This window comes from Chelonia mydas, chromosome 7 (genome assembly GCF_015237465.2).
Source record: "Chelonia mydas isolate rCheMyd1 chromosome 7, rCheMyd1.pri.v2, whole genome shotgun sequence".
Taxonomy (NCBI): Eukaryota; Metazoa; Chordata; order Testudines; family Cheloniidae; genus Chelonia; species Chelonia mydas.
In genome coordinates, this window is record NC_057853.1 from 54,450,679 (window position 1) to 54,471,786 (window position 21,108).

General features: G+C 50.9%; 1 protein-coding gene across 3 annotated transcripts in view; it reads left to right on the plus strand.

The window, feature by feature from the left end:
- PAX2 (paired box 2) overlaps positions 1–21,108 on the plus strand; it is a 103,947-nt gene that overhangs the window by 45,982 nt on the left and 36,857 nt on the right. For all 3 annotated transcript variants that reach the window (XM_037905329.2, XM_043551629.1, XM_043551628.1), the window contains exon 5: positions 64–183. In XM_037905329.2, the coding sequence (XP_037761257.1) occupies positions 64–183 (120 nt within the window). The remainder of the gene's footprint in view (positions 1–63; positions 184–21,108) is intronic.

Genomic DNA, 21,108 nt, shown 5'->3' on the forward strand with positions numbered 1-21,108 from the left:
TGGGTGCTCCCTGAGTGCTGTGCTGCTCTCCTCATGGCCCTTTTCCCTTTTCCTTTTGTCCAGTTCCCAATACAGCATCCCCTCCCGTCTCCAGTGCCTCCAATGATCCAGTGGGTTCTTACTCCATTAACGGGATCCTGGGCATTCCTCGGTCGAATGGCGAGAAGAGGAAACGTGATGAAGGTAGGGGGAGGGGAGAGGCTCATCCTCCCCTTTTATATTCTTTGTCCCCATGCACAGGCTCCGATTTCAAACCAGGCCTTGCAGCTGCTCCAGGGCTAGATCAGTTTTAGCAGCAGCGGCCGATTCCCCGCACCGCCCTGCTGGCTTGGAATGTTCTTCTTCCGAGGCCTTTCGTGACAGGCTACATTCTCCAGACATCTGCTCGGCGGGCTGAGCAGCCGCTTCCATTCCTGGAGCTGATCCCAAGCCCATTCTCCGCTGGAAAGGGCTGGAACCCAACTCCCCAGGTGCCAGCAGGTGCCCGCGCTTTGAACTGCAGGGAAACCAGGTCATTCTGACTCACTTGCTTCCTAACCTGACGCCATCTCGGCTCAGCACCTGCAGTGGGGTGGGAGGAAATGTGGCTCTCAGATTCTCCGTGCAAGCAGCCCTTTCTCTACAACGTGCCATCAGCCATGTATTTACAGTGACATTAAGGGCCCCAGTTTCAGCTGGCCTCCTTCATTGCGTCAAACAGACTTGCTTGCACAGTACAGGAGACCTACTAAGTATTTGGCCCTGGGGTTGGCCACAGTACAGGAGACCTACCAAGTATTTGACCCCCACCCTCAAACCCACAGAAATTAGGGATTAAGATTGCTCCTTCTCTTCTCCCCTTCCCACACCGGGGTGGATTAATGGCTAAATAGATCTTGGAATGAGCAAAAAGCTGGAGAGCCAAGCCCACCCGCTGGTGTGTTTCCAGGTGGGCAGCGTAAGGAGTGGGAGCGGAGTCTCAGCATTCGGGGGCGAAGGAGGGGGGAAGGCTTGCATACTTGTTGCCTTAAATCTGCTCTTGTATTTGGATGCACTCAAAATTGAGGAGGGACTGTTCAGAGTGTGAGGCCTGAGTTGTTTGACCCGTTCAATTGTGCCTTAATTGAGTGGTTATCAACATTTCCAGACTACTGTACCCCGTCAGGAGTCTGATTTCAGCCCTGGGCAGAGGGCTCAGGCTTTGGTATGTATCTTAGCTTTGTAGGGCCCCTGCTTGCCACTCCTAATGCCAGCCCTGCACTTGAGACTCCTCTAAACCCATCCCATGACTCCCTGTTGACACACCCAGGTGGAGAAATGCTGGCATAGTAGATAGAGCAGTATAAACAAGTTGTCTGAATGAAATTTCAGTTTGTACTGACTTTGCTAGTGCTTTCTATGTAGACTGTTGTAAAACTAGGCAAATATCTAGATGAGTTGATGTACCCCCTGGAAGACCTCTGCAGACCCCCAGGGATATGTGTATCCCTGATTGAGAACCACTGCCTTAATCTGTCACTTCCCACTCTTGTCTGTTGTGTGGATGGTGCCTCCTAGCAGTAGGAGACTGACTTGCCTACAACCCCCAGGCCAAATGGGGGTAAGTTAATGGCAGGGAGCCCGTGTTATCTGGTCGGCTGGGGGGAGGTGGAGGCTATATCTCAGCAGAAGAGCTGTATGGGGGGTTGTGCCAGCTACTTCCATGGCTTCGGTTCTCATAGGGTTCACGCACTCCTGAGTTTCACTTTGAGTTTCAGGTTCAAATGAACCCGGTAACCCCTAGCAAAACTTCGCTCCGGCAGCCTCATCCTGCCAGGTTACTGGTGAAAACCAGGGACCGCGTCATTTGGAACGCAGAGATTCAGACGCCATTAAAGCAAATGGGAAAACTCCCGCTGACTCCACTGGGAGTTGGATCAGGACCCAGGTGCAGATCCAGTCCCCAAACTGATGGCAGTGAGGTCCTGGGACAGTCCCACTATGGAAAGGGGTGGACATTAAGGGAGAGGTTGAGAACTACTGTCTCAAAGTTTGGGAGTGCTAGGATCCAGGGTTTTGGTTTTGACCCGTCGCTACTGGAATGCAAACCCTCCGGTAGTTTTCATGGTTACACCTAAAGCATAAATTGACCTGGATTCACTTGAAATTGAGGGACCAGGTTCCCCTATAGATTTGCAAACCTCTAGGTACACCACGGCTGTGTTTGGCATTGTCAGGAAAACCCAGATTTGATAAGTTTCACCTGCAGTGGAGTTTTGCGGTGATCTGGCTCTTGGCAGGATCCCTTAGTACTTGGTATAATGCCAAGCAGATCATCTGGCATCAGTACTTTGCTCTTCCCAAACATCCCAAACATTGCCCATGACAGACTGATCCACTCCCTAGATTTCAGTCCAAGAATCTGAGCTGTTTGGCGCAGCACAATGAAAGTACCAAAAAAAAAAAAAAAAAAAAAAAGGATCTGAAACCCAGACATACAGGGCAGCTTTTACTGGTTGCTCTGATTCCTCCCAGATTTGATTTATTAAGGAAAGGAGATTCTCTGCAGTCCCTGCTTCCAGCCAGAAACCAGGAGAGTTGTCGGACGTTCACTGTGTGGTGCTGAGCACCCTCAGCTTTCAGTGCTGCCAGTGGCCGCTGCATCTTGTAGCGTGTGTTCAGTGCCTTCGAGGAATCTGCCCTTATATGTCTCCATCCTGCCCTCCCAAGGATACCCCAGCATCATGCCCCACCGACCAACAGTACTAACTGGAGGTCCCTCTGCTTCAGATCTCTTTTCCTGGCAGGAGCTCTCCCAAGGTGGTGTGTCTGCATCCAGCACCTTTCTCTTGTTCTCCAGCAGTGCTCTCCTAACCTGGCAGGTTCCAGTTTGCCTTAGCTGATAGGTGGAGCGGGGTGGGAGGCATGGGAGACTGGAGGGGGTGATTGTTGGCAAGCCGCTGGTATTTTGTACTGTAAGGAATCATTTTCCCGGTGTGTTCCGTGGGTGCTGAATGATGTCCGTACCCGTGATCTACTTGCATCTGTTCCCGGCTGGGGCTTGCTTCTTGCATTTAAAGAGCAAGAGTTTGCTTCTGAAGGCAGATCTGCAGTCCCAGCCGTGCTAGGGGGCAGGGAACAGCCCTGCCAATTCCTCCTCCCATCTATGGGGTAAGTGGGAGTGCTCTCTCGGGAAGTTCCAGTCAGAGCAGAGGGGACAAGCCAGGCTGCCCCTGGTTCTGAAAACGTCATTAGCAGCATGTGGGGCGACTTGGAGGGGAAAGGGAGCAGACAGGAGCCTCCGCCCTTGTCCCCTGCTCCCCTCCCGCTCATCCTTGCAGCAGCTGGTGCCTGCATTAGACAGCGGTGCAGATGATTAAGAAGAGGGGAGATAATTATGTGTCAGGATGATGTAGCCAAACTCCCGAGTCAGGCAGAGGTGCCAGACGGCTGCATGCGTTGGGCTATGTGAGGGACACTGACAGCCAGGTGTCCCTGCAGGGGAGGACTTTCAGGGGGCTGATGGGGGGCTAGGTGGAGGGGATCGCTTCGGGCTGTAGGAAGGGATGCTGTGTGCCCGCTAATCAGAGTCAGGAAGGGGACAGTCCCTAAAGGCTGCGTAGGGATTGCAGGGTCTCTCCCCCTATGAGTACTTAGCACTTCTTGTCATTCCAGCCCCTTGTAGACATTTACAGGTGAATCCTCAGCCCTTTTGGGGGTGCGGGGTGTGTGTGTCTACACTGCAATAAAAAACCTGAGACTCAGAGCCCAGGCCAGCTGACTTGGCCTCAGGCTGCGGGGTTATAAAATTGCAGTGTAGACGTTCGGTCTTGGGTTAGATCCTGGGCTCTGAAACCCACCCCTCTTGCAGGGTCCCAGAGCCCAGGCAGTCAGCTGACCCGGGCCAGCCATGGCCATGCCGTAGGGCAGATGTATCCATTATTACCACCCAGCCGTCCCCAAGGAACCGGGCACAGAGAGGGGAATGGACCTGCTCAAGGCCACAGAGAGCCTTGTCCCCATATCACAGCCACAGTAGGATCCCTGGCTCTTACTCCTGTGGTCCCTGCCTTAGGCTGAGCCCCTCTCCCTGCTGCGCGCCGCAGGTCCAGCCGGGTATGGCAGCACTATGGCCGTGGGAGGGAAGACATGAAGGCCCCCAGTGACACGGTGGTGAGAGCGATTGGCTATTCCCCTCCTCCTCTCTCCCTCCTTTCAACAGGGTCAGAAGGGGCACGTGAGAGAATGGGGAGACCTTGTTCAGACCCACCGATTCTAATAAAGAAATGAGTTCCACTCAGCTGCGATGGTGAGGGGCATTATATACAAACTAGATAGCTAGATGGACACGTATGGGGATGGATGGGTAGGTTCATATGGGGGAGATGGATGAATGAATAATCAAAGCACCATTCCCAGTGCCCTCTTGTACCCCTTGGCCTCTTCAGGCTCCCAGGAGGACTTTTGCTCCATATGATAGGCGAGACCACTGTGATCGTTAGAAAACCGTCATGATTAAAGGCAGCTCTTTCTCTCAAGAGCAGGGCGTGGGCAGATTTCTTTTATAGATCCAAATTCTCATTTTGGATTCCCGTTCCAGTGTTGATAATTCCTCCGCTGTAACAACGGCAGCGTTTATTCGTAGTGGCCCGCGACAATCATAGCAGTATTTGCTGGTGTTACCGGCAATCAGATCTGCGGTGCTGACAATGGCAGCGATATTATCCACAAGTACTGTCAGCATTAGCAGGGATCATATCGGCGGCATGTTATTGGCAGGAGCAGCCGTAATGTGTCTAGTATTATTATTATCAGCAGTAATAAAACCCACAGGGCTGTTAGCATTATCAGCACTACTATCAGCAGTGGTTTTGTGGGAGAGGAGGTGGACGGGTGGTTGTTAGTATAAGTGGCAATAATACCCAGAGTGCTTCCAGTGTGATATCCCCAGGAGGAGAGAGGCTGAATGCAGTTCAGTGTTTTCCTTCTCTTTTGTAGTCTGACGTTTGGATGATTGGAATGATATACATCTAAGTGTGGGGCACAGGGCTGTGTCATCACAGGGGGTGCAATTGTGCTGTTCCAGGCGGGGCGGTTCTGTCATTGCAGGGGGTGCAATTGTGTGGTTCCAAGTGGAGTGGCTACGTCGTTGCAGGGGGTGCAATTTTGTTGTTCACGGCGGGTTGTGTCATTGCAGGTGGTGTGATTGTGTTGTTCAAGGTGGCTGCGTCATTGCAGGAGTGTGTGTGATTGTGGTGTTCAAGGTGCATTCTGTCATTGCAGGTGGTGTGATTAATTTGTTCAAGGTGCGTCCTGTCATTGCGGCGGGAGGGTGGGTGTGATTGTGATATTCAAGGTGCGTCCTGTCATTGCGGCGGGGGGTGTGTGTGTGATTGTGATATTCAAGGTGCGTCCTGTCATTGCATGTGGTATGATTGTGGTGTTCAAGGTGCGTCCTGTCATTTCAGGATGTGACTAACATCCATCACATGTGGTTCTTCCTCTCCCCAGGGGGAGAATCGTCGGTGTGGCAGAGTGGTTTGGTTTTGGAAAAGGATTTGTTTTGTTCAGTTGGGTTGGTTAGTTTGGTGATTGGTTTTTTTCCCATTAACATGGCTCCGTGTTTACGTGAGCAAAGGCCTCTTGAAGATATGCGCCTCGCTCTTAGAGCGGAAAGCAGGGAGGTTTGGGCTGGCACTTAGCTCCTGGGGGAGTTCAGTCCATAGTCCAGAACTGGCAATCGCTGCACAGATGGGCTTTACCCTTATTATAGAATTCCTTGGGGTCAAAGGAGTGGAATTGTCGACCACCATCTCCATCCAGGAGCTCTGGGCTCTTACATACCCCAGGCCCGTGCTGTGAAGATCAGGATGGAGACTTTTGCACAAGGACAGGTGTGATGTGAGTGCAGAAGCCTGTGCTTGTGATGTGCTTGAGCAGACTTGCTGCAGCTGGTTGTGTCACTGACGTTGTGGTACAATTGTATTGTTCGAGGCTGCCTGGTTATCGCACTAGCGGTGGTATGGTTGTCATTGCAGGTGATTTGGTTGTGTCATTGCTGGCAGCATGGCCGTGGTGCTCATGTTGGGGGGCTCTACCATTACTGCTGGTGGGATGGTATAGCTGCATCACTGCTTGCAATTTTGCAGTATTGCAGCTGAAGCAATTGTGTTGTTCGAGGAGGCATGATTGAATCATTCCTGATGGTGTGTTTGTGTCACTGCAGGCAGTGAGGTTGTTCCATTGTAGGCATCATCAGTACATCATTGCGGGCAGCATTGTTGGGTCATTTCCATTGAGGATGTTGTGTCATTGCAACAGATGTTGTCATTGATTGCAGGTGGTAGGGTTGTACCATCTGGTTGTGATACTGTAGGCAGTGTGGTTGTGTTATTGCAGTGCTGGGATGTTGTCATTTCAGGCAGTGTTATCATGTTGTACCATGGTTATTTTGGGGAGTGTAGTTGTGTTGCTCCATCTTCCATGATTGTGGCATTACAGGTAGTGTATTTATGTTGTCTGTAGTGTGATTATCCCATTATTGGTAGTGTGGTTGCTTTTTGCTGGTTGTATCAGCAAAAAGAGGAGTGTTTGTGTCATTACAGGGATATGCCTTTGTGCTTTTAAATGCAGTGCTGCAAACAAGGTGCTTGTATCACGCCATGGGAGTGTATCGCTGCATCTGATGTGTGTTGGTGTGAGTGCAGTTGGATAAGTTTGTGTCATTCCGTGTGGTTGTGTAAAAGACACCTGAGTTTGCGGGGTCACTGCAGGTAAAGCCTGGCAACATTGTCTGTGGTGTGATTGTGTTGTTTCATGCTGTGCTTCGGTGTCACCCCAGAGGGGTGTTCACATTATTCTGTACGATTGCCTTGTTGCAGGTGAATGATTGTGTTTGTGGCACTGCAGATGGGTGTAGTTGTGTTGCCCCATGCGATAGCCATGTGTTCTTATTGTCGTAGGTGGGTGTTGGATGTGTCACTTTTGGCAAATCTGGTTGTGTGAGAGGTGTGGTTGTGTTGTTTTGTGCTGTGATTTTATCCCCCTTGCCCTATAATTGTGTTGTTTCAGGCAGCGTGGCTGTGCCTGCCCGTGGCCGTGTTGTATCCCTGTAGGCAACAGTGTCTGTGCTGAACCTACAGCGTGGCTGTGTCAATGCAGGCAGGTGTAGTTAACAGCTCCCTCATGCACCAGATGAAGTTGTAGCTCCAAGAGGCAGTTTATTGTCTGTGAAGCCCCCATAGTCCTGACGCTGGTGAGACTCCCAACAGCAAGAGATTAGAATGTAGAAATGAGCGACACCTGCCAGTTGCCCCGCACCTCTCTGAGCGAAATGCGGAAGGATGGCCAGAGTGGGCAGAGCATGCATGGAAGAAGAGAGGAGGAAGAGGTGATGGCAGAACAAGGCATAAGCAGCACAGCACTGATGAAAAAGGGCAGAATTAGCAGGTGCCAGCGTGACTGTGCCAGAAATATGGGTTGTGATTGCATGAGATCTGTCTGTAAGCAAAAGAGACAGCTCTGAAGCCAGCCTGAGTGTGTGTGTGCGTGTGCGCTAGGGATGGTGGGGAGGTGTGTGATGGATGTGCCTCTGCTGAGCAGAATTGTAGGTAAGACAGACTTAAAAGAAGGCTGGTTAGGCAGAACACATGCAAAGCTGGAGTTGCTGTTTAGTTTGCCATGGATCAGTAATACTGAGGACAAGCGGATCTGTCCTGGAGTGTGTTTGTGTGTACCTCTCTGCATTTGTATTTGTGGCTCCAAGAACATATGTGTATTTGTTTGTTATGTTTGTGTGTGTTAGTGTGACTGGTTTCCACTTGTCTGTACATCTGTCCTTGGCAGAGTGGAACGTGTGTATTTGGATTTTTGTGCATGTTGTGCGAGCAGTGTGCATATTAATTTGTGCATTGTGAGTATAGGCATGTTGTACATTTCTGTGAATGCTGTGTATTTCTGTGAACACTGCATCTGTGAGCATATTTTGAGTGTATTTGTGTGAACAGTGTGAAGTTTTGTAGATTTGTGTGAGTATTGTGCATTGTTGTGTGTAGCTGGATTTACGTTAGTGTTGTGTATGAATATATATTTTGTGAATGGGGTGTGCTTGTGTGTATATTTTTATGTATGTGGGTGGGTGCTGTGTACGTGTATGTATTTGTATGTATATTAGGTATAGGTGTACTTGTGCAAGAGTTGGGCATTTGTGTGCATAGTTTGTGTGAGTGTTGTGTATTTGTGTGTTAACATCAGTGGATGTGTGTTCAGGTTGACAAATTGCTGTCAGAGCCTTGCGCAGGTTAAGGTATTACCCTAAAGAGAGCAGGCATTCTTTGTTGCTGTGAGCTGCAAGGTATACACAGTGCTTGAAGGGGCGAGGGGGCTGCAAGGGGTTGCAACCCTAGCAAAAAGAGAAATTTAACAATCAAGCCAGCTTGCTGAGGGGCTTTAGCTCAATCTTATCACAGCTGCAGCTCCCGGATTCTAACAGACCCCCCATTTTTCAGACCACTTCCAGCCCTCTGTATACAGAAAGCTGGAGCTGGGGGTAGCAACTGGCTGTTGTGGAGTTGTGTTGGGTAGAGCCCAGGAGACCTGGACACAGGGGATTACACGTGTCCATGGTGGAAGAACTCTGGAGACCCCCTCTGTCTGTGTCTCTGAAGGTGAGTTACTTTAGCTACCCAGTTCCCATTGACATGTCCAATGGGAATTACGCAGCTAAAACTCCTCGCAATGCTTCAGAAAAGCACCTTCCCGGGTCCACCTTGTGTGTCCTCTCTGTGTGTTTCATCCCAGATCTCTTGGTGGACATCCATCTCTTGGGGTCTCAGGGTCTTTCTGCCTATTGCAGTCCAGGTATTCACTGGTGCTGTCTGCATGCAAAGAGGTGGATGTTTGAATCTGTTCTGGACTTTAAGTGGGATGGGGGTCAGGGGTAACACGGTGGTTGGAGTCAGGGCTAAGAAGGTGAGGAGGGATGGGGGAGCACAGTGGTGGAAATGGGTGGTAGCATGGCAATGGGGTAACAGGGCAATGGGGCGCCAGGCGATATTGTGACAAGGATCAGCAGTAACAAGGCAGTGCAATGCAGGGGTGATGTTGTGTTGGGGATCAGGGGTTATATGGTAATACGTGCAGGATGATGCAATGAGATCAGGAGTAACGTGGCAATGGGGGACCGGTGTAACATGGCAATGGGGCTCTGGGTGGTGATGTGACAAGGATCAGTGGTAACATGGCAATAGGGTGCAGGGGAGAGGCTGCGATGGGGCACAGGGCTAACATAATGATCGGCATGGGTGATGTTGTAACATGGCAATGGGGCACAGGGCTAACATGGCAATGGGGTGCAGGGGTGATGTTGTAACATGGCAATGCGGCACAGGGATGAAGTTGTGATGGGATCAGGGGAACATGGCAGTGGGGATCGGGATGATATGGCAATGGGAATTGGGGGTTATGTTGCAATGAGGCAAATGAGAACATGGGGTAACATGGCGATGCCCCAGTTTGATGTAACATTACAGTACAGTCGGGGTAACAGCACGGAAGGTCAGTTTGACGTGGCAAAGGAGAATAGGAGTAACACAGTGATGAAGCTCCTAAGTAGCAAAACTGGATCTGTGTAACATGCCAATAGGAGCCAAGTCTATGTAGTGACAGGCCCAAGTCACAGTGATGGGGATCTGTTGTAGCGTGGGGTTAGAGAATCAGGGTAGCCTAATGACTCGGATCGGTGGTGTTAGAGCAGGGGTGGGCAAACTTTTTGGTCCGAGGGCCACATCGCGATTGCAAAACTGTATGGAGGGCCTGGTAGGGAAGGCTGTACCTCCCCAAACAGCCTGGCCCCCACCCCCATTCGCCCCCTCCCACTTCCTACCCCCATCTGCCCCCCTCAGAACTCCCGACCCATCCAACCCCCTCTGCTCCTTGTCCCCTGACCGCCCCCTCCTGGGACCCCCCACCCCTAAACACCCCCCCAGGACTCCACCCCCTATCCAACGCCCCCTGCTCCCTGTCCCCTGACTGTCCTGAACCCTATCCACATCCCCGCCCTCTGACAGGCCCCCTGGGACTCCCACATCTATCTAACCCCCCCGTCTCCTGTCCCCTGACCCCTATCCACACCGGGATCCCATCCCCTATCCAACCCTCCCTGTTCCCCGTACCCTGACTGCCCCCCCCAGAACCTCCGCCCCATCCAACCCCCCCTGCTCCCTGTCCCCTGACTGCCCCCCTGGAACCCCCTGCCCCTTATCCAACCCCCCCCCCCGCCCGCTCCCCGCCCCTTTACCATGCTGCTCAGAGCGGCAGCACGGAGCCAGCCATGTTGCCACGCTGCCCGGCAGGAGCGGCAGGCCAGAGCGCTGGCGGCGCAGTGAGGTGAGGCTGCGGGGTGGGGGGACAGCGGGGGAGGGGCCGGGGTGAGATTCTGTGTTAGAGAATCGGGGTAGCCGAGTGACTCGGATTGGTGGTGTTAGAGAATCGGGGTAGCCGAGTGACTCGGATTGGCTGTATCACAGTGATGGGGGCTCAGTTGTATCATCGCGGTAGCATTGGGGTAGCATTGTAATGGGGACTGGTAGCCTCTCAGTGATGGGGAGCAGCAATACTTTGGGCGAGGTGGGGAATCAGGAGTAATGGGGTTAACACCGTGATAACACCAGGGGTATCACCATGATGGAGGTCGTGTACCTTGATGATGGGGCAGGTAGGGGCACTAGTACCAGCTGCTGGCAAAACAAACAACCTACCGGGCAATAAAACAAAAACAAAGGCAACTTGGAAGCACCTGACAGCGCCAATTCATCACAGCCCAAGTTTTTGTTTTTTTTTTCATGTTCCCATTATATTTGTTTGTAAAAGTGGAAATCAATTTTGAAGGTAATTTTCTGGAAAGAATGGAAGGGAGGTGGGAGGGCCGGATAAGGCAGAGATGGCAAAAGGGAAAAAAAAAATTTAGGCCAGGCACAGCCCAGGGGCAGCTCTTGGCAAGGTGAAAGAAAATTGCATATTCAATCTCCATCCATGAATCTCCCTCACTGCTGCCCGCCTCCTGCTCGAAAACAATGAAGGCTTTCTCCCCTACGCCATGCAGCGCCCAAGTACCCGCGCTCACTTTAACTTCAGGGTCATTAATTCACCTGATTATTGCAGGAGAAGAGAGGGCTGCAGCAGCATCCGTTCTAAAGCCCTCCCTTAAAAACAATCATCCTTTGATTAGTCGGGGGTGGGGTGAGATAATGTGTTGTCTTGGACTAGAGCTGTACATGTTTGAAATGGGGCGTGAGGTGCAGCGGGCAAACTGTCCGGGTTGTGGCCAGGATGGTTGGAGCGCGCAAGCCTGGTGGCACACCTTTGTTGTGGTGAGATTGCGAATTAAAAGTACCATGTTCCACTCTGCAGCTATCTTTTGGGGAGGGGAGGTGCACGGCAGTGTGTGTGTGTTGGGGGGTGGTGGTATGTGATCGCTGCTTCTTCAGCAGCCCAGCCGCAGTGTCACCGGGCGAGGTGACATTTGAATTTACAATTCTGCTGAGAAAAGCCATTAATTCACAAATTAACATTTCTCCCTCTCTCTCTAGCTCTCTCTCTCCCCCCCTCTCTCTATCTCACATGGATGTGCAAGCAATTGAAAAGACAAAGGAAATAGCCTTAAGGAAGAGACTTTACTGCTAGTCTGTCTGTGCAGAGATTGCTACCACTGCTTCTAGACAGATAAACCAATTACCTGAGCTGCTCTGTGCATGGCAGCCTGCTATTACTTCCCTTTGTAGAGCTGAATCCTTTGCCGGATTACACTCTGTGTATCTCATTAATGTAAACCAGCAAGACAGTGGGTACTGCCCCCTTCATTCTTTGCAGCTGGAGGGGGTAGGATGGGGAGTGAGGAGCAGGTAGGATGTATCTGGCAGCGGGCAGGGTCTGGGCCTCTGACTTTGCCGGCCTGGAGAAGGCTGAGTCTTGGGAGTGTATGTGAACAGCTATGGTCAGCCTATCACAGCCTCAGTCTCTGACTTGGACGGTCCCACCACACATACACCCCGAGGTGTACATATATAGGTAGATGCACAGGTATGCGCAGGCCTTTGTTGATGCACATACACGGGGTAGCCAGACAGAGATACACACATGTATAGCTGTACATGCAGGGGCTTATACACAAATAGGCATGTGGTGTGACTATAAACATATGAATGTACTGGGTCACGTTAATCTCTGTCGCAAGCCCACTGACATCAGTGGAATGATGCCCAGGGTGAATTTGGCCCATAGAAACATGTAGGTAACTGGGCTTGGCAGAAGTCAACTTTTATTTTTTTTATAATTTCAACGGATAACATCAATGTTTCTTTTTAAGCATTTTTTTCAATTTTGATCGATTTAAATTTCCACAGTTGCAGAAAATCGGGGAGAGGGGCAGATAATAATTATTTAATGACCATCAACATCACGTCAAAGTATACAAAGGAAATAGCCTTGACCTCTAAGAAGTTCGCAAGCAGCATTTTGCTTACTTTGCCTAGCTGTAAATTTCAGTTATCAGTGGAAATAATGTTTCATCAGTTTGCGCGTGTACAGTGACGTCAATGTCCATAGACCTTCACCAGTGAAAATGGAGCCCTTCCAAGCCTATATGTAACATACAATGGCAAAGCCTATTTACGTGAGTCCACTATCACTCTGTCGTCCCTGCAGGTCACACTCATTCGTGTGCACATTGTCACCCTTGCCCGCATACTTTCACACCTGTTTTGCATGCAATGCACACACACATGCGCCCCCTCACGCTGGCACCCATGCTGCTTCTCTCGCACAAATGCTGGGGTGACCGTTACATTTTCAAGTCATGTCACTCCTCCCTACAGAAACTTTGCACCCTAGCCCAGCAGTCATGTCCCCTTGGGGGCGATGAATCTAGGAGCACACTGAGTTAGCTCAGCCCTTTATTCTCCTGTTCACACATATAGCTGTGTTTGGGGCAGAGGACCGCCCTGCAATATGGTTTCTGTAGAGGCCTGCATATCTTTCCATGCTCTCCGACCTCTAAAGTCATGTACACAGAACTGGATGGAGCTCATGGCCAACAGTCCCCCTCTGCACCCTCGTAGGGCTTGGTAAATTTTCGTTCCCATCATTTCTGTAGAGGGTGGAGATGGGGGGTGGGGGGAGTTCAGAGATCTCAGGGGAAAGGGGACCAGGGACGTTCAGTCCCCAGAGGGAGGTGAATATTGAAAGCATAATCTCCAGCTGGGGTGTCCTCAGAGTCATGGGATATGCATCTCTCTCCGCCTTCTCCCTGTGTGCGGAGAGTGTGCTGCGGGTCCCGCACTCTCTTTGACTTCGCTCTTGAAATGTGGCTGAAAACTCATCTCCTTTCTGGAGAGCTCCTGCCTCTCCCACGTCCCTGCGCGTCCCCCGTTCCCCCCCTCACTGTGCATGGCACATAGGCGGGGAACGGCATCCCACGGCCAGGCGCTGGAAGACGGATCGCAATCAGCGAGGGAATCGGCAGGCAGCGCCGGTAATTCAAACCGTCCTGACCGTTCAGTGAACCCGAACCTGCTGACCTTGACAGCAGTAGACAACGGCGGCCTCAGAAATCCCAACCTTTATGGAGGCGTCGGTGGAGGATGGCTCGTGTTCTCTCTCCTCGACCACATCCAAGCGGCTCTGGGGCCTGACAGTCAATCCCCTGTGTGCCGATTCGCTCCTAATTTGGCCGTCTCTGTGCTCCCAAGCCAACAGTGGAGATGACGTAACATTAAGCGTTGTTTGTTGCCCGCAGATGGAAACCACCCCTCCAGAGGCAAGTCTTCGTCTGCTAAGGGAACACACTGAGCACCTTGTTCTTGGTCTGAGCCAGGGGAAATCCCCCGAAGTTGGGGATTTTAGAAAGGTTGTCCTTATTTGAAAGAAGAGCAGGAGCTCTTTGCTTGTCTGGGGACGGCATCAGATCCTCCAGCTGCATTTCCACTTGATCCCAGGGGAAGGTGGGGAGATCTCACCTAGCGATTAGTCCTCTATGAGTGAAGCAGAGGGGGGAAGGTGATTGGAGATGGGGAGAGAGAGAAGGCGCTCTGGCTGAATTGTGCCACAGGAACTTGCGTTCAAGAAAACACAGTTTATGAAGTTTTAATTCACCTCTCAGGGAACATTGGATCCCCTCCAAACGCCGGCATTGCTGCCAAATGGCTCCTAGAACAGACGCGCCCGCTGGCTGGGTCAGCCTGCCGAGGCTGGGGCGAGGTTATGATCCTGTGCATCGAGGACGTCTCCAGTAGTTGTAGGACCCTGGGGATGAATTACCTGCCTGTCTAATCTGCCTATAATTCTTTGAACCTCATTCTCATCTCTAGGAAAGCCCCTTGGCACTGCTCTGGCAGCTTCAAGTGGGTCCCAATGTAATTTGTGCCCACTTTAAGGCTGCCATAGTGGTGTAAAGCGAGGGGCCTTAGTGTCAAGGAGAATAAAGGCCTCAGCAATTGCCTCTGTCCACCTTCCTACTTATCTCTCTCACTCTCCCTCCATGTAGCTCTCTGCCGAGATGCGTCGAGTGGCCAGCTCCATGGGCTGTAGGGGTTGGTTCTTCCCCTTCCCCCAAGCCGGGCGGGAAGGAAAGAGCCTGCGGGGGCTGAGAGTGCGGAGGGTGTTGTTTGGTTCAGGGAGGCAGCCAGGCCGGGCTGAGGAGCTTCCCTTCTCCCCCTCGTGCTGTGTTTGTCAGCAGCTCACAGGTGTCATACAGCTGCTGAGGCAGAGAATTTCCATGGGCGCAGCTGGTGGGCTGAGCAAGGGGGTCTGCATGTCTCCCTGGGACAGGCTCCTAATGAAGTGCCTTCACTAGGCACTTAATTAAACTTTAACGTGACACCAATTGCACATGAAACAAGCACCAGGCTCTGGAGGACCTGCTAACCCTCCTGGAGACGCTTCTCCACAATCAATGCCGTTGCAGGAGGTGGTGCAACATTTCCATAACCGGGCTCCCAGGGGGTGAAGGCTTTTGTGGCTGGGGGGAACACTGGGCTGGGGGGAGAAGGCAGGAAGTTCTAGAGAGATGGGCCCCAAGCACAGAGTTTGACCCTGCATTCAGATCTGAACTTTCCCATATTTTGGAAGGATTTGGTTGAGTCCCATCTGCTTTCACCTCTATGACACTGGGTGCATCTCAGCCTCCCAGTGGGAGAAATAAATATCCTGTAGGGCCTTAAAGGTCTTTCAGGTTCTTTTCTGCCCTGCTCCCTTTTGTGTATCTGGAATTGTTTTGCTAATGATGAGCAGGCCTCATATTGCTTTAAGGGACTGTTTTTCATCACTTTCATTTTACATTGATATGGCACCTTTCATTTAGGAGGATCCCAAAGCACTTTCCCAGCTAGTTACAGGAGTTATAGGGAACTAGGGTACAGTGACACTCTGTTTATATGGTACTGAAGTAGAGTGCACATCCCAGATAGTTGCAGTGTTTTATAACATTGCATGCATGCAGTATTTCACTGTGTTGCACTTTTCAGTGACCTTTCTGTCACAGTTCAGTTGCTTAGTGAGAGAAAAAAACAGGCTGTTTTGGAAAGTTTCACTGTATAGGAACCACTTTAGTCCTCGCTGAAATGCAGCTAAGTCTGGGGTGGAGCACAGATGTTACTGAACAGTGCAGAGCAATGACACAGCAGTTTAGGAAGGAGACTGCTGTGTCCAATTGAAACTGCACAGGGGATTTAGCTAGGCAGTGTGTAATCACTCAGGTTGGAATTTGTCAGGCCAGCCGGGTTAATGTCTGCACTCTTGCAAAAAGTGCCATGGGAATTTTAACAACTCAGAGTGATCAGAGCCTTTGTTTTATGGCACATCAAAAAGATGGCAGCCTCTAACAACACCCCCTCTGGGGCACTGGTTCACTGCTGACTCAGCAGAGTGTCCAATAAAATGATTCACTGGCACCTGGCTCAGGACTGGAGTGTGCGTTTGCCCCTGCTGGTGTGTACGTGAGGGAAGGGGAGAATGATGGGAATGGGGCAAAAGGACGGGGATGTGTAGGTTCTGAGGTGACCCAGGGTAGGATGATGTAGGGGGAATGGGGTCTGGGATTGAGAGAGAACAGAACGGAACAGAAAGGGGAGACGAAGTAAGGAGTATTTTATTGGGAGGAGAGGATGGGTGAGACCAATAAAATCTGGGGAGTGCATAGAGCTGCCTGGGGCTTGAGTCAGGTCAATTGAGCTCAGGCAGCCAATAGCTAAATCAGGCACCAGCGCCCTGACTGGGAACCCGAGCCGCTCAAGAAGCAGGGAGATGGGGTTGCAAGGGTACCACCGTCCCCTCCTCATCTTTATTGGTTCCCGTAATGGTGTTGATTTGCATGTCAGGCAAAGCGCTGCTTGGGGAAAAAAAATCCCCTCTGAGCGTGGCGGTGTCAGCGCTCGCTGTTGTTCGACAGTGTAAAATTAAATTAATAAAGCCCCCAACACAGGAAAACATAACAGGAAATTAATGGCCTTTACTGTCGATCTGATGCAGTCATTTGCAACCCTGCTTTCCGCACCAAAGGCTTCATAAATGCAAGCAGTTTCTCTAAACAAGCATAGTTAGGGCTGCATGCAGTGTAATTTTTTGCCTTGCTTGTGTCCTTTTGAGCTAACAAAAGCCACCATTTTTAATAAACTCACCAAGGGATCCTCAGCAGGTCCAGCACCACGACACACAGGCTCAAGATCTGAAGGGAAAGAGCTGTACCCCATGACAAAGCCAAGTAGGTCTTCTGTCCTGGGAGACAGAGCTGCAGTAGCCCTGTTTTCTCTGCATTAGCTAGGCAGCAGCATTCTCCCTGCCGGCTCCATGCTAGAGGAAATGTATGCACCACCTGGGGAGAGGACTGGAGGGCCAGATACTCAGCTGGCATAAATCAGCATCGCTCCATTGAAATGAATGGAGCTACACTGACTTATACCAGTCAGCGGTCTGGCCCATTGTGTAGTACCATTGCTACTGCTCCATTGATATAAACAAGGGAAGTGCGCACACCGAGGACAGCCGCATTTCTATCTTCTAAAGGTCAAAACTAACACAGTTAGCAGGAGTTACTGGACCCTCATTCTGTTTTCCGTTACACTGGTATAAACCCAGAGTGACTCCACTGAGGTAACTGGAGTCATTGCAGGTTTACTACAGCAGAATTGAGAGCAGAATTTGCCCCGTCGGCTCCAATACAGCACAGAGAGCCATCAAGCTGCACTGGATACACATAAGTGAGCCACCAGTACACCCTACACTGAAATAGCACAGCCACAACCACCAACACTACACACCAGCATGTGCATGCTCATTCAAACACAGCCATGTAGCATGGTTCTACATGTTGCACATGTGCATACGGCAGTTGTGTGCATGCTGACACAAAAGTGCCTTTACTCATGCACACTACAGCTGTATTCAGTAAGATGAGCATGCTCTCTCACAGCCTGAGGTGTACAACCAGACACAGAGACCGTGCTCAGTACCTGTGGTATCCCGCAAACCCTGTGCTGAATTTGAATTTGTACATTTGCAAACTGTATTGAATGCATTTTATTTGTGTATGCACACACCCACTTCATTAAATGCACATTTGCATGCTCCACAGTAATCCAATGCACCTTTGCACACATACCTTAATGCATATGAATTTGCACACGTAAACACAGCATTAACTGCATGCTCTTTGCATGCACAGACTTCATCCAATGCACATTTGCACACTCACACAATATTAAATGCACCTTAGCCCCCACAATTAAGAGTATTTTTGCACCTCCTGTATTAAATGCCCAATGCACATACCACATTATCCATTCTGTACCCATGCACATTTGTGTATATGCAGTCTTCCTCACTCATAGATTCATAATCCTAGCTGTATATTGATGCCAGAACACACAACCTTGCTGCCCTTCGTCCCTCCACCTGTCCAGATACACAGCAAATGTGCTTAATTTGTATGCTGATTGGTGACAGATATCCCTGGTTACAAACTGACATAGGTTTGTTGACCTGGGGTTTGCATAAAGAGGTTCAGACACATAGGTTTACCCGATGCATATGGACATGGGGGTTGAACACATATTTGGTTCTTTTGAAGGCTAATATCCTTTTACCAAGGATAGGTAAAAGGATACCAATCCCCCCCACCTACTATCCCTGCTTCCCTGCGAAACCTCCCACTACTGCAATATTCTTAACACACCCCTTCTCCACCTCGTTACCCTCCCCACCTTCCTGGCACCCTTCAAACATTGCTCCCATCCCCGTGAGCTCCTTCCCAGCTGAATTGTCAGCATACCTGAATCCCTGCCCTTCCCTTCCACCCCGTCTGTACCAATATCCTCAGTCAAAGCCCTATGTGTTCTGGCAGCCCTGCTCGACGTGGAATTGACTCACCCAGAGACGATGATACCCTAAATGTAGGGCAGAGCCCTCTGGGGGGAGCTATGACCCCCATATTTCAGCCTCCCCTGCTGGATGGGCCCAGAGAACGGCACAGATAAGATGCTTTCTGCCCCCTGCCACGGGTAAAGGCCTCCTCGGTGTCACAAAAGCTTAGTATTGATATAAGCATAGAGGGGCCAAACTGAGGTGTCTGGAAATGCAGGAGCTGTCAGACTGGATCAGGCTCCAGGCCCACCTCATCCAATATCCTGTCAGTGGCCAGCACCAGATGCATCAGAGGGAAGTGGAAGAACCCTGCAGTGAGCAGAGGTGGAGTTATATGCCCTGCTGTGTTTCTTCCTGGCGTCCCATATCAAAGACTAGCTTGAACCCTGAGCAGGAGGTTTAATCTCCCTTCCAGAGCTGGGGCTTTGGTTCCTCTCCAGGAGAGCTGCCCTAGGGCTTTGGAGCAAAGCTCCGTGGGCCTGTGCTGAATGCAGTGAGAGCAAGGGGGTGTGCAGGGCTGGCTGCCGTGAATGACAAGCGTTGCGTATTGATCGCGTTCTGAACTCGGCCCAGCCGATGGAAGGTAATTAATGACTCCATTTGCCTCAGTACCGAGGAGAACAATTGAGTTTGAAACTGCAACAACTGGCACTGCTGTGAAAGCCCCCTCAGGGGATGTCCAGGAAAGATACCTGACAGGCCCTGGCTGCACTGGGACCTGGCAAGACATCAGAGGGGAGAAAAGAGAAGGGGAAAAGGAGGAAGGGAAAGAGCAGTGTTGCTGTAAGGGGAGAGGTGTGTGTGTGTGTGTGTGTGTGGTTAGAACAGAGCTGAGGCAGCTGTCAGACAGAGGGCCAGGACAGGGAGACCAGACAGCAAGTGTGAAAAATTGGGACAGGGTGGAGGGTAATAGGTGCCTGGATAAGACAAAGTCCCAAATATTGGGACTGTCCCTATAAAATCAGGACATCTGGTCACCCTAGGCCAGGGTAGCACTGGGACAGACAGATGGGAGGGGACCACCCCCAGGCTGACAAAGCTGGGGAAGAGGGACAGCGTTTCTGTCGCAGCTTCGCTTACCCAGATGCATTCCCCCTGCACTTCTGATGAGTGTTGCTGTGTCACCAGGCAGGTGTCCGCAGGTCAGATACATCCATTTTTGTTATGAGTGTGAATATTATTGGTAATGCCACCGTGCTAGGCGCTACACAAACACACAGTGAGAGAGTCCCTGCTCCAAAGAGAGCACAGTGTGAGTGTTATGTCATTTGTATGGATGTTCTCATGAGAGGCGTAAGTGTTTCTGTGTCACCTGCAGGTCTGTTTCTATGATACAGGGGTGTCCCTGTGTCACCTGTAACATGGAAACCATTGAACTGTAGGGCTGTTTCTGTGACATGCTGGGGATGTCCCTGTGTCACCTGTCAACACGTTTCCATGTTACCTGTATGGCTGTTTCTGTGACACCCATGGGGGTGTTTCTGTGTCGCCTGGCAGCGTGTTTCCATGTTTCGTGTAGGGCTGTTTCTGCGATACCCATGGATGTGCTTCTGTGTCACTTGGCAGTGTGTTTCCGTGTTACCAGTTGGGGTGTTTCTGTCACACACACAGGGGTGTTGATGTGTCTCTTGTCAGGCGGTTATGCCAGTTGTGCAATTGTTTTCGGGTTCTCCTGGCAGCCCGTTGGGAGCAGATGTGGTTCCCATTATGTGTGTAGGATTGGTTCTGATTGTACTTACACCATTCACACACTGTTGTAAGAAAGATTGTGACTGTGGTCTGTGGTCCAGCTCTCAAGCTGTTCGTGCAGGCCTTCCTAATCCAACATGGGGGCCCTGTGTTACAGGGCTGGTGGGGTCCCTGGGCCAGGCACGAATGGGGGGTTCTCTTGCCAATCCCAAAAGTGTTGCCAAGTTACCTGCCTGGGCACTTTCTTGCCTGTCACCTGTCCAATAAGCCTGCCTGCAGCTTCACTTCACCATAATAACGACCTGCTCTGTCATTCCTTCCTTTCTACCAAACCTAACAGTGGTCCCTCCCTAGCTGAACCCTGTCTCCTCTCAGAATCTCCCGGCTTCCCGTGAGCCTTCCCCATGACCCTCGCCCTCCTCCAGGAGCCCTCCCACCCACAGAAGCTCTCTCACCCCGTGAGCTCTTCTCTTTGCCCTTCCTCATTCTGAACAGCCCCAGGCTCTTTCTCCAGCATCCTCTACTCCTGAGCCATCCCTCGGACCTCCCTCTTACGTCTCACTCTCTACAGTCTCCCCTGGCCCATCACGATGCCCATTCTCCACAGTATCTCCTCCCCTTTCCCACCCCGTACTCTTTCCCCCAAATCCTCCCTTCACTCTGACCCAGGGTCCTCTGTCATCGTCCATCCCTTCTTCATAGTGTCTCTCTCCTCTGTTTCTCTCCCACCCATGGTGCTGTTAACCCTGGGGATTTTATAACAATTCTCATGACATTTGGTGTTTTCCCTATGGCCCCAGCTCCTGGAGTCATGTGATTAGGTGAGAATCTCAGCTCCCTTTTTTAAAAAACAGAAGTAAGTTTCTAGCCCTTGTGGTTGCAGTTGAAAAGAAAACCTGACAGGGTCTGATGGCAGCAGGCAAACACAAATAATTATAGAACCTCCTTTACGTTCACTTTATTTTTGAAGGCCAAACTCATAATGGTGGAACTCTGTGAGCTGGCGACACTCCACCTGGAAACCCCCAAACCTTTGACCTTCCCTGCTCA